Below are 13,752 nucleotides of genomic sequence, written 5' to 3'. Positions count from 1 at the left end.
AGCTGAAGACAGTTCCAGGCATGGAGGATGGCCAGAGAAAGTGCCTAGAGCCAAGAGATGGAGTTTCTTGTTAATCAGACTGCCAGAAGCCCAGTGTCACTGAATCAAAGAATATGTAGTATAAGAAGACTAGAAAGGTAGGGGGAGGTTAGCCAAACAGAGCATTTTGTATTTGTATTTGATCCTAAAGGCAATAGGGAGCCACCAGATTTTTTTTTATTTGGGTGGGGGGAAGGTCAGGAGGTGAGAGAGAAATGTATTATATGGTCAGACTTAGGCTTTAGGAAAATCGTTTTAGTGGCTGAACGAAAGCTGAATTGGATTGGAGAGAGACTTAAAACAGGCAGACCCACTAGCAGGCTATTCTAGTCGTTCAAGTATGAGGTGATGAGGTCCTGCACCAGAGTGGTGGTGGTGTTATAGGAGAGAAGGAGATGTATTGGAGAGATATTGCAAAGGGGAAATTGACAGGCCTTGGCAACAAATTGGATAGGGGGAAAGAGAGAGTGAAGACTTGAGGATGACTTCTTTGTTGTAAGCAAGGGAATCTAAGACAGTGTTGTAGTAGGGAAGGTAGGAGTAGAGAGGGATTGGGGGAAAGATAAGTTCTGTTTTGGACACGTTTAGTTTAAGATATCTAGCAGACATTCAGCTTGAGACTTCTGACAGTTGGAGATGCAGGATTCAAGGTCAGCAAAGAGGTTAGGACAGGATAGGAAGATTTGAATCATCAGCATAAAGATGATAATTAAATCCATAGGAGTCGATGAGATCACCAAGTGAGGTAATATAGAGGAAGAAGAGGTCCTAAACAGGACCCTGAGGGACAACTAGGATTAGAGGGCATGACCTGGATGTGGATACAGCAAAAGAGATAGAGAAGGAACATTCAGATGGGAGGAGAACTAGGGAGAATGGTGAATGGTGTCTCAAAAACCTAGGGAAAAGAATATCAGATAGGAGAGGGTGATCATGAAAGGCTACAGAGAAGTCAAGAAAAATGAGGACTGGGAAAAGGTCATTGGATTTGGCAACTAAGAGATCATTGGTAACTTTTGAGAAAGTAGATTCAGTGGTATGATAACAGAAGAGGAGAGAAAGTAGAAGCATCTATTCTAGACAGCCTTTTTAAGGAGTTTTGCTGCAAAGGGCAGAAGAGATATGGGGCTGGTAATCAATTAATAAACGTTTATTAAGTGCCTAGTATGTGCAGGTAAAAGACTGTTCCTGCCCTCATGGAACTTACAATCTAATTGCACAATGGAAGGATCATGTAAGGGGTTCTTCAGGATGAGGGGGATCTGGGCATATTTGCCGTCAATCCAGTAGAGAGGGAAAGGTTGAAAATACATAGTAGGGTGGTAATGACAGGGGTGAGCAGCAATTTGTTAGAGGAAACAGAGATGAAATGGTATTACTTAAGCAGGCAGAGTGGTTAGCCTTAGTAAGGAGAAAAGCCTCCTCATCTTGTGAGGCAGAGTGAATGGAGGAAATAGTGGCAGAAGGCATCTAAGTGATCAGAGATGAAGGAGTAGGAGAAAAGGGAGTTCACAGTGAATGGTCTCAATTTTTCCTGTAAAATATCAAGTAAAGTTTTAAGCTGAGAGGATGGTGGTGGAGAGGCAGCCATAGAAGTTTGAGGAGGGTTAAAAAGGTACAGAAGAACCTCTGTGGAGAGTGGATAAAGAGTTGATAAAGCAGGTATAGAAGGATTGTCTAGCAGAAGTGAGTACCCAGTTGATGTCGTGTAACAAAAATGTGTAGGGGACCCAGTCAGAATGGTTGTATGATTTTCTCCACCTTTGTTAATCAGCACATGTTCAGGAACAAAGATAACAAATGGTGGGAGTAATCCAAAGCTAAGTCTTGGCAGTGAATAATTGGCAAAATAATAAGGAATTCAAGAGAGGACACTGTAGAGTTGCATTGGTTCAGCAAGGGAACAAGATGGGGAAAAGAGGAAAGAGTGGCTAGTACAGGGGAGATGGCCTGAGAGAGAATTGAGAGATAAAGGGATTGGAGGTCACAATGTGGGCAAAGAGTAGGATTTTGTAGGGTAATGCAGAGAAACAAGTGAAAAGCCAAGAGATTATGATCAGATAAAGGGATTTTGGAATTCTTGAACATGGAGGTAGTTCAAATAATTTAAAAATCCTTTATATATGTACAGGATTGGGGAAATGTTTATAAAGAAGGTCATGTGAGAAAAACTACAAGCTAAATATAACTCAGCAGTGTGATGTGCCAGTCAATATAGTTAATGCAATCTTGGGCTGCTAAATTAATAGAGGAGATGGTATGTATAATCAGAGAGGAAATAGTCAACCTTGTTGACCATACCTCCATCAGTCCTATTAACTATACAGTCATCTTTTGTCTGTGATCCTATTCCATCATCTCTGCTTCAACGGAATTTCCCTATCCTACTTTAGATACCCTAAATGGTCATAAATCATTTATGATCAAGGATCTACCTGTGTTTCTACAGATTACTGTATGATTATTAAATTCCAATAACTTCCAAACCAAAGCCTTAGTTTAGTTCCTCTGTGAAATTCCTTAGTTAAATTCTAGCCTTTTTACCAAAGGGACATGCTGATGCATATTCATTGTTAACAGAAACTATTTCTTTGCCTATTAGTAATTCTATTATTTCTTTGCTAATTATCATGTGACATTTAGGTCATAGATCATATTACTGTGAAGTTTATTTACATCATTTTTCTATTGACAACAAAGGTTAACATATAGTGTCTTCCTATTTGTATTACAGAGCAAACTTTCTAAGTCCTGGGCACATTAAATGATAAATCCTTTGCTAATTCTGCCCAGTTTCTCCAATTGTTTTAAATAAATCAAAGTTTCTGTTTCACCTGTTTCATCCTCACTAATCTCCACATACCCAGAAACTTACCATGTAAGGCATCAAAATTCTGTACGCATGAAACAAAACAAGTTATACTTCTGCCAAAGGAAGAAGAGAGTTCATTCATTCACACGTGCTTTAATATTTACTCTAGGTACTAACATGTTAATGTAGGTATGCTCATACACATAGATATATTAGTGCTTCCCACTTGTTCTTCAAAGAAAAAGATTGAATTACTGCTTTAAAAAAAAAACCCACTGCCGTATATCTTTTAATAAAGTATAGCTAAGTAAAATAAACTGATGTGATTGGTGAAGTATTTCAAGATGGCACCACCTCTTAGTGCAGGGAGTGAAGAAATTGAAATCAGGTAAGTGGAGAAAGGGGGTGAAATGGAGATAATGGATAGTGATTAAAAAAAGAGCAAAAGAGATAACTCATATGCTATAAAAGTCAGTGTGAGGTTTTGCTGTCATTCAATGTGATAGGTGGTAGGATCATGGGATGCTATAAATGTGGTCTATGTGGATGGGAAAATATTGTTTCACAAAAATCTGGAAAAACTGAATGAAGATATGATGTTTATGTTATTGGCCCTAAAAGATTGAAGGTCAGATCCAAACGTTTACTTACATATTATATTTATAAAAATGGAGAAGAATCTCTTACCTTAGATCTTTCACTTTCCACACCTCTTAAAAGTAACAGTCAGGACTCAAAGATTGCAGTGTGGAACCTCTAGCAGTGCCATTACAGATTGACAGTAACTGGCCAAACCAAAAGTTTAGGTCACCAAATTGGAAAAAGATATATATGCCTACTTCTCCATGTCAGGTTTTACAGGTAATGAACAGTAGTGAATTGTCTTGTTTTGCTTCCAGCCATAGACTACAAAAAGGAAGATTTGGATGCTAATGTCTTTAACTCTAAAAACCTTCAAAGGGTCACAAGAAACACCATAACTATAAGTGGAATTCAAATAAGGGCATCTAAAACAAGTACAGGTAAAGTCATTCTGGTTGCATTCAAAGGAGAAAAAAATAGCATATAGTAAAAAAAGATGCTGAAGCCTTTCACATTGTACAAGACAGCTGGAGAAAGTCCCATACTGTTCTAATGATAGAGTGAGTGACAGGCAATGAAGAAAAAGCTTTGATAAATAATCTGCTTTAGGTTCGTGTTCCTAAGTGCGTTTTTCACAAGTTTCTTCTATCATCAAAAATATATTATGTCCTAATGAAAATTCAAAAATACTAGAAATTTATTTTCAAGTTCTGTAGAAATGGTTATATTAGACATTCTCTATCATTTAGTAATGTACTTGTGGAATAAAGATATGTATTACATGAATGAGACAATTATGTTAAATTCATATAGCTAGCTTTTATTGTGTAAAATTTCATTTTGTAGCTTTTTATTGTCAGTAGACTGAATAAAAAAAGCTTTTCAAATGGACAGTTTTTTTTAAAGGAAGCATTTAAAAGCATTTTGTTTTGCATTGTATTGTAAAGTATTTAATTATTTCCACCTTTGAATCCAATTCTGTGTCTGAATCCCACTAAGCAATCATAAACTTGAGAGGGTTCAATTCAATAAACTGCATATTACAATGCCTTAATTAAATTTGAATATTCAACAATTTACTTGTATACTCAAAAAAATGTAATTCTAAAGCAGATGGTAGCAGCTGACAGAATGAAAAAGACCTGGCTTTTCTGACAACTCCTACATCCAGAGCCTCAAAGAAAAATATGAATTGGCCACAGGCCATGGAAGAGCTCAAAAAGGATTTTAAAAATCATGTAAGAAAGATAGAGGGAAAATTGGGAAGAAAAGTGAGTGATGCAAGAAAATCTGAAAAAAGAGTCAGTACCTTGGTAAAGGAGCCACAAAAAGTATTGAAGAAAACAATACCTTAAAAAACAGAATAGGCCACATAGTAAAAGAGGCACAAAAATGCAGTGAGGAGAAGAATGCCTTGAAAAGCAGAATTGGCGAAATGGAAAAAGATATACAAAAATTCACGGAAGAGAAGAACTCCTTAAAAAGCAGAATTGGCCAAACGGAAAAGGAGGTATAAAAGCTCACTGAAGAAAATAATTTCTTAAAAATTAGAATTGGGCAAATGGAAGCTAACGACTTTATGAGACATCAAGAAACAATAAAACAAAATCAAAAGAATGAAAAAATAGAAGAAAATGTTAAATATCTCACTGGGAAAACAACTGATCTGAAAAATAGATCCAGGAGAGATTATTTAAGAATTTTTGGACTATCTGAAAGCCATGATCAAAAAAGAGCCTTCACATCAGCTTTCAAGAAATTATCAAGGGAACCTGCCTTAATATTCTAAAACCAGAAGGTAAAATAGAAATTGAAAGAATCTATGAATCACTTCCTGAAAGAGATCCCAAAATGAAAACTCCCAGGAATATTACAGCCAAATTCCTGGGCTCTCAGATCAAGGAAAAAATATTGCAAGCAGCCTGAAAGAAATAATTCAAGTATCCTGGAGCCACAGTCAGGATAATAAAAGATTTTGCATTGTCTACATTAAAGGATTAGAGGGCTTGGAATATGATGTTCTGGAGGGGGAAAAGAGTGAGGATTACAACCAAGAATCACCTACCCAGCAAAACTGAGTATAATCCTTCAGGGGAAAATGCATATTCAGTGAAATAGAGGACTTTCAAGCATTCCTTATGAAAAGATCAGAGCTGAATAGAAAACTGACTTTCAAATACAAGACTCAGAAGAAGCATAAAAAGGTAAACAGGAAAGAGAAAGCCTAAGGGATTCAATAAGGTTAAACTGTTTACAATCCTACATGGGAAAATGATACTTGCAACTCCTAAAACCTTTCTCATTATTACAGCAGTTAGAAGGAGTTTACATAGACAGAAAACGCAAGTGTGATGTGAATATGATGGGATGATTATCATTAAAATTTTTTTTAAATTTAGTGGTAAGAAAGAAGAATGCACTGGAAGAAGGGGAAAAGGAGAGGTTGTATGGGGTAAATTATCTGACATAAAAGAAGCCTGAAAGAGATTTTTCAGTGAAGCAGAGGATGGGGAGGTGAAGGGAGCATGTGAACCTTACTCTCATCAGAACTGGCTCAAAGAGGGAATAATATACACATTCAGTTGGGTGTAGAAATCCATCTTACAATATAGGAAAGTAGGAGGGGAAAGAGATAAGAGAGAAAGGGGCGGATAGAAGGGAGGGCAGATTAGGGGAAATAAAAGAAGCAAAACACACTCCAGAATGGATGGGGTGAAAGAAGAAAGAAAAAGTGGAATAAACAGGGAAAACGGAATGGAGGAAAATAACACTATTGGTAATCATTACTATGAAAAAAATTTATAGCAAGTTTCTTTGATAAAGACCTCATTTCTCAAATATATAGAAAACTGAGTCAAATTTATAGAAATAAGAGCCATTCTTTAATTGATGAATGGTCAAAGGATTTGAATGAGCAGTTTTCAGACAAAGTAATCAAAGCTATAGTCATATGACAGAATGATCTAAATCACTATTGATTAGAGAAATACAAATTAAAACAACTTGGAGCTACCACTACATATCTATCAGATTGGCTAATGTGACAGAAAAGGAAAATGACAAACGTTGGAGGGAATGTGGGAAAATTAAAACATTAATGCCCTATTGGTGAAGTTGTAAACTGATTTAATCATTCTGGAGAGTAATTTGGATCCACGCCCAAGTGGTTATAAAACTTAGGGTACTCTTTGACCTAGCTATACCATTACAAGGTCTATACCTCAAACAGATTTTTTTTTTAAAAAAAGGTAAAGGACTTATATGTACAAAAATATTTATAGCAGCTCTTTTTTGGTGGCAAAGAATTGGAAACTGAGGGGATGCCCATCAATTGGGGAATGGCTGAACAAGTTGTGGTATATGAATGTGATAAAATACTATTGTGTTATAAGAAATAATGAGCAGGATGCTCTCAGAAAAACCTGGAAAAAACTTATATGAACTGATGCAACATGAAGTGAGCAGAACCAGGAGAACATTATACACAGTAATAGCAATATTGTATGATGATGTACTATGAATAACTTGGCTATTCTCAGCAACAATGATCCAAGACAATTTTGAAGGACTTATATTGAAAGGTGCTGCCCATCTCCAGAGAAATAACTGGCAGAGCCTGAATGCAGATCAAAGATACTTTTTCTTTACTTTATTTGTTTTTGGAGGGGTTTTTTTTGTGTTTTCTTTCACAGCATGCTTTACATAAAAATGTGTTTTACACGTATACATTGCTTGCCTTCTCACTGTTTTTGTTGTTGTTTGTCCTTCATTCTCAAAGAGGACCATGACATAAGGAAGGAGATGTCATGACTTGCAAGTGAATTGGATTTAAGTGAGGGACCCAGAGCCATCTGGGTCCATTGGCAAGATATAAATCAGGACAACTGGAAATGCCACCCCCTTCTCAATGAGGGGTTTAGGAGAGGGAAGGAGAGAATTTTGAAAAAAAGAATGTTAAAATTGTTTTTTACATGTAATTGGGAAAAAAGTTTTTAAAAAGATTTGAATGAGGAAACATATGTAAAATGTTTTACAAACCTTAAACCACTATATAAAATGCTATTATACATCATACAAATTTTACTAAATAGTTGTGCTACCCATTTCATTTATAACCAAATGTGCCAGAAAAATGTTTTTACACTTTTAAAAATTGTGACCCATAAATAAATAAAATCTAAAAGGCAAATTAAAACAACGATCATGTCTGACAACATATGCTTTGTTCACCGTATCTCTACTAAGAGAGGCAATAATAATAATAGTAATAATAACAACAGTATTAACAATGGCTAACACTTATACAGCACTTTAATATTTGCTAAGCATTTTATAGACATTATCTCATTTTATCCTCACAATTGTATAAAGTAAGTGCTTTCATTATATTAATTTTAAAAATGAAGAAACTAAGGCTAATAGACATTAAGTGTCTTGCCAAAGGTCACACAGCTTTTAACTGCCTGAGGCAGAATTTGACCTTCTTGACTCCAAATCCAACTCCCTATCTAATATAGACTGAAGTGGTCTGCAATTAATCTAATTTCTAATGTCAATTGCTATTTTTGTGTTATTGTAGTTATTTTTCTTCGTCTCATGGGTTGAAAAAATGATAATAATGTAAAGAAAAAAATACTAAACTATCATTCAGAAGAGTAAGGGCTAACTGATAGACAGACTGTGTGCATCACTGGCATCCCCATAATGTCTGGGAATGCAAAGAAGGTACACTAAATATAGATATATACAAACACATAATATGTATATATACACATATATACATATTTATATATATGCATATATATTTATATACATATTTATATACTGTGATGATATAGAATGAGCAAGAGGCATGGATGTATTGTGACTTGCATTGTTGGAAGGATCACAGATACTTTGGAGTTTTGTGGTCTTTGTATGTTTTGTTCTTTTTTCTATTTAATCAGTTGTTATAAAGTATCCCAAATTTCTCAGAATTCGTCATAGTCTTTGTTACTTGTGGTATAATAATATTCCATTATACCTATAACAATTTGTTTGGCCATTCCACAGTCTATGGATATGCAGTTTGTTTTCAGTTTCTAGCTATCACAAAAAGTACTATAAATATTTTAGGTTCCGTTATCTGTGACTTCTTTTTCTACATGTACCTAGTAATGGGATTTTGGGACAAAGAGTATAAAGATTTAAGTCAGTTTTCAAACACAGTTTCAAATCCTTTTTCAAAATGGCAAGACTAACCAGTAGCGTATTAGTAGGTTTGTCTTTCCCTAACCTCATGACATAGCCCCTTAAATAATTGATTTTCTATTTTATCATCTTTGCCAGTGTTCTGGATGTAAGATAAAATTTCAGGATTGTTTTAATTTCTGTTTCTTTCATTATTGGTGATTTGGGTTATATTTCATATGGTTGTTGACAATTTACATTTCCTCTGAAAACTATTCACATCATTTTGCCAAAGGTTTGATGGGTAATGGTCTTATGTATTAGTATTGTCTCTATATATCTTGGATATCAGATTTTATCAGATTTTATGCAAAGATTTCTCCAAATTGACTATTTTTCCTTGTCCCTAGTTCCATTTTCCTGTTTGTCCTTCTAAGCATCAACACTTAACATAATTAACGTCATTGCTCTAAAATTGTATGTATTCATTAACAGTGGTATATATTTGTATGAGTTCAGATGCTTCAATATTTCAAAGATCTCTGTTTTTATCAATATGGGAACATCCTCCACTAGTGCATATCATAACTTCTCTATAAATCAGATCACTGTGGATATTTTGTGTGGCTGAAAAATGTATTGTCCTATAGCCAACTTGGTGATGAACTTCTCCAAACTTAGCTAGGAAGGACTTCAGAATGATAGATGTAAATTTCATCAATTGGGCCTATACTTCAGTCATTTTTAGCTTAGTAGATGCACTCTGTTGGTATCATTCTTAAACACCTAGAGTACTCTTAAAACCCCAATGAAACATTAAGAGTAGACCTGGAGAGTAATTAACATGTCTATTTTATGCGTGGTAATGGCCAGCCAAACATGGAAAATAGAGATGTCAATCATTTCTTATTTCTAATTTTTCTATATGTTTATGAAGCACTATGTGGTTTCAAAATCTGAAGTGCATTTCCAAAAGAGTTAAAGCTTTGCGTCGAGTTAAATCTTTTTAATATTTTAAACTTGAAAATAGCTTTTCTTTGAATTTATAATTAACATGTTAGGAAGCAACACCACTCGTTATTTTTGTGTTGGACTCTATAAGAAATCTAAGAGCTGGGGCAGCTAGGTGGCACAGTGGATAGAGCACTGTCTCTGACGTCAGGTGGATCTAAGTTCAAATCTGGCCTCAGACCAAACACTTGACACTTACTAGCTGTGTGACCCTGGGCAAGTCACTTAACCCCAATTGCTTAAAAAAACCAAACAAACCTTAAGAGCTCTCTGACCCCGGGGTTCTGATCTGGAGGACCCCAGACTGGACCCATGGACTCAGCTGAGGTGGAGTTCCTGGCCAAGGAGATAGTGTCACCATCATCCCAAATTTCAGTCCGGACAAGATCTACTTTATCAGGGGAGATCTGGGACCTTTTAATCCTGGTTTACTTGTAGAAGTACCTCTTTGGCTGTTAATGAACTTAAAACAGATATGTAAGTGTCAAGTGATTCCTTCTGAATAGATGGATGTTGAAAAATTGGAGGAGATATGAGATCAAGAGAGAAAAGAGGAAACATTTACCCCAAAGCCTGGTCCTTACTACATGGAACTTACCAAATTATTGTTAAATCATACTTCTGATAACATCCCCAAGGCAGATGAGATCTGGACCCTGATTAAGGATACTTGGGATACTCTTAATAGCTAAACTCCATGTATCTGCAGACAGTTTTATCAAACAGCAGGAAGTACATGCCAAACTGGATAACCTAAGCTTGATTGAGAAGAACACTACTGGAGCTTTCGTCACAGAAGCCCTAAATCATATGTACAAACCTCCATCCTGCAGAGAGTGCTCAGTCTCAAGACTTTTAGAGGAAAATGTTGTAGCAAGAGAGACCCCCTCCTAAGTTTTGTAAGACTGAGGGGAGGCAGTGAAAAGGAGGCTAGTTTGGTACCTTGCCCACTTTTCAGGAACAAACTTCCCGTAGTTGGGAAGTTCTCAGAATGTCAAAAGCACATGTAGATGACAAAGGGCAGTGTCACCCTTTCCTGACTTAATATTAATCATCAGGCCTCCCTCACTTTCAGAGGATGTCTTTGGGCCCATGTCTATTTTGAGTATCCCTGTTGCAAAACAATTTCTTCTCCCTGGCAGATTCCATCCACCTCCTCACCCTCACCCTGTCCTGCTGAGATAAATGGTGGTCTGGTATTTAGACATTGGTGGCTGAAGGTTTTTGAATTTACCCTTTCCTTACCAGCAGGATGTTGTTTCTCTTTTTCATGTATATTTTCATAAGATACCAGTGGCACAATAATGAGGATGTTATTTAGAATTTCATCTGCTTTGTTTCATTTTCTACTAGCCTAACTGGATTGTTACTGATGTTAATGTGTTGTGGTTTGCTTAGGCTCTTTCTGGTGAAACATGTAGACTGAATCAACCCCAGAAACGGTGGAGTGGTTTGGGGTTTTTTGCCCAGTATTACAGTAATAGTAAATAGTCACTTGGCTTTTGTGTCAACATGGCTGAATGAGCTAGACCAACCATTTCATTATTAAGTCATTTTGAAGTCTAAATTGAATTGCACGCAAAACAACACTTGGTCGGTTGTTTGCCAATAAACTTGTAAAGTCTTGAAAAAAAAGAAATCTAAGAGCTGTGTATCTGTACAGAAATGTGCACCCATTTTCCTTAAGATAAATTAGAGTAGATACAGAGGAATATAAACTTTTGCTGATAAAATGTATAAACCTCATTTTGTTATTTATTTTATGATTTAAATGAGATCAAGTCAAAAAACAATATTTACAGAAATATTTTTACTATACTTAGAAACTTAAACTGATCATTGCATTTCTTTTTTTTTTTTACTTCAGGTATCCTTTGTAAAATAATTACTATCCTCTTCAATACTTTTGCACTAATATTATACAGACCTCCTTCATCAGACGCAAGTGGATCATTGCATTCAACCAATCAAGAGGGTGAACAAGAAATGGATCTTGAAACCAAGACTTTTTAAAAAAAAACCTGAAGAGAACATTTGATAACTGACAGATTGATGTGTTATGGCTGCATGGTACAGTTGCAATTTTGGGCAATTATATAAAAATTTACATTATTATTTTTATATAATTTATTTCATATATTTATCAATTAAAGTTTTAGGTACGTGCAAATTTTGATTTTGGGTTCAAATGTAATAAAGTAGACTATGTGCCCAATAATGACCCCCCAAAACTATGAACAGTTCCAAAAAATAAACATACACATGTGCATTATGGTGAATAATGGTGAATAAAAGAAAAGCATACTCCTTTAATCGTAAGGGGGGAAAAAAACCCTATGTGAGCTAAATAGAGGAGGCAAAGACAACCCATTAATAATTACAATTTTGAGTACAAAGGACTATTAAAGTGCCATCAAAAAGTCTATTTCATTGTGCAAAATTTATGTTTACTTATCTTACTAACTATTCTATCTCTAATCCAATTCTGCATCCTCAGAATTTACATCAAATTTTTCCCCAAAAAATATTATTTAAAATAACACATGAATTTAACATATTATGCAATTTCTAATTAAAATAGCTTCAGTGTATGATTTCGTATTTTTTCTCCTTTTGCTCTGGACTTGGCCTACTTTCAGAGGCTTTCTGTGCATGGTTGGTTCCAACTTTCTTTTATCCTTTTAGTCATGGAATATAATATGAAAGAACCTTGACACTTTTGCCTTGACTTGAAGGTGGTTTTTTTTTTAGAATAATTTGTTGATATCCCTGATTTGTAATTCTTATTTTAGCATTGTCTTTTTAAAAAATTAATCAGTACATCATATTTAAACCCTCATGAGTGAAGTACACCTTTTCAGTGGATAAAAAATGTCTACACATTTTCCAAATGTGAAAAGGTTTCTCAATCTAAACCTTGTTACCAAAAAAGTGCTTTAAAACAATTTATGTGAGAAATAAAAAAGTTTATTCAATAGGGTACATAAATTAAAATCATATTTGGATCACCCCAGTTTTTCACTATTTAGAAATAACATCAGTCTTCTATAACCTAAAAAAGCCCTCCATGGTTCAATAAGGGAAACATGAAATCTTTCTGCTGGTGAACTGCTAGAGAATCTTTTTGTATAGCCTATTCAAGGTCATGGCTAAGGTGAAATAAGTATGAAGTTGGTGATAAATAAGTAAAATACTTCCTTTAGCTTAGGTCTTCTTTGACTTGAACCAGGCTAAGCTCAGAACAAACTGAAAAGCAGAGAATCTTGCTTCTTCCAAAATTCTGTATGATTCTTTTAGAAAATATAAATGAATCTTTAAAAATTCAGATAGTTAACAGTTGTATGGAATTTTTTATTACTGTGAAATATGAGAAAATAATACAATTCTGGATCTATTTAGAAAATGTTTTTTATAAAGAACACGTGTATTCATTTTCAGATAATTTGAATTACCAAGGTTATGTAATAAAATATATTGATTTGGAATTTTTAAATTTTCCAAAGACTGTAAAAGCTTGGCCTTGATCAATTTGAAATAAAATAAATGTTTAAAATTGATACTGGCTTTTTTTTTGTACTGATATCTGATTTTATTGTCTTAGGGAATTCCTAGTGAAGAAATTCTCGCTGCCCAGTGTGTACCAGCAAGTGTTCTTCAACTTATAGTCTCAGAAAGCATTTGACTTGCCCAGGATCATGTGGCTAACAGTCACTTGAATATAATTTTAGAAATAAAAATACATTTCAAAAGTGTAGTCTAATAGGATTCTATATTTGAGAGTCAGTTTAATTTTGCAGCTGTTTTCATATCTGAAATGTTACTTAGTCATTTCCTTTCCCCTCCCTTCTTCCAAACACTAGATCCAGCAGGTACACTGGATCACTGGAGTACACCATAGATCATAAGATCATAGAGAGAAGAGATGGAAAATACATTAGAAATTATCAAGCCTAACTGCTCATTTTGCAGAGGAGGATATTGAGTCCCAACAAGGTAAGGGATTTGCCCAACTTTACACAGGACGTATTTGGAAGAAGTGGGATTTAATCTATATCTTCTGATTCCAGAAGATCTCCCTGCTGCGCCATGCCATATTTTTGTAATCATGGATTATCAAACATAGCTTTGCGATACTAACA

General features: G+C 35.0%; 1 protein-coding gene and 1 pseudogene across 1 annotated transcript in view; both read left to right on the top strand.

Annotated features, from left to right (window-relative positions):
• LOC110199243 (solute carrier organic anion transporter family member 4C1-like) overlaps positions 1–13,130 on the top strand; it is a 111,699-nt gene extending 98,569 nt beyond the window's left edge. The window contains exon 13 of the mRNA XM_020973998.2: positions 11,481–13,130. Coding sequence (XP_020829657.1) covers positions 11,481–11,626 — 146 coding nt within the window. The 3' untranslated portion in view covers positions 11,627–13,130. The remainder of the gene's footprint in view (positions 1–11,480) is intronic.
• On the top strand, positions 9,565–10,903 carry LOC110199245 (DNA replication complex GINS protein PSF2 pseudogene; annotated as a pseudogene).
• Positions 13,131–13,752: the final 622 nt, after the last annotated feature.

Source organism: Phascolarctos cinereus, unplaced genomic scaffold, assembly GCF_003287225.1.
Source record: "Phascolarctos cinereus isolate Bilbo 61053 unplaced genomic scaffold, phaCin_HiC Scaffold_4;HRSCAF=312, whole genome shotgun sequence".
In the NCBI taxonomy this organism is placed as follows: Eukaryota; Metazoa; Chordata; class Mammalia; order Diprotodontia; family Phascolarctidae; genus Phascolarctos; species Phascolarctos cinereus.
The sequence above is the reverse complement of the archived record's forward strand: the minus strand, read 5'-3'. Positions and strand labels throughout refer to the sequence as shown.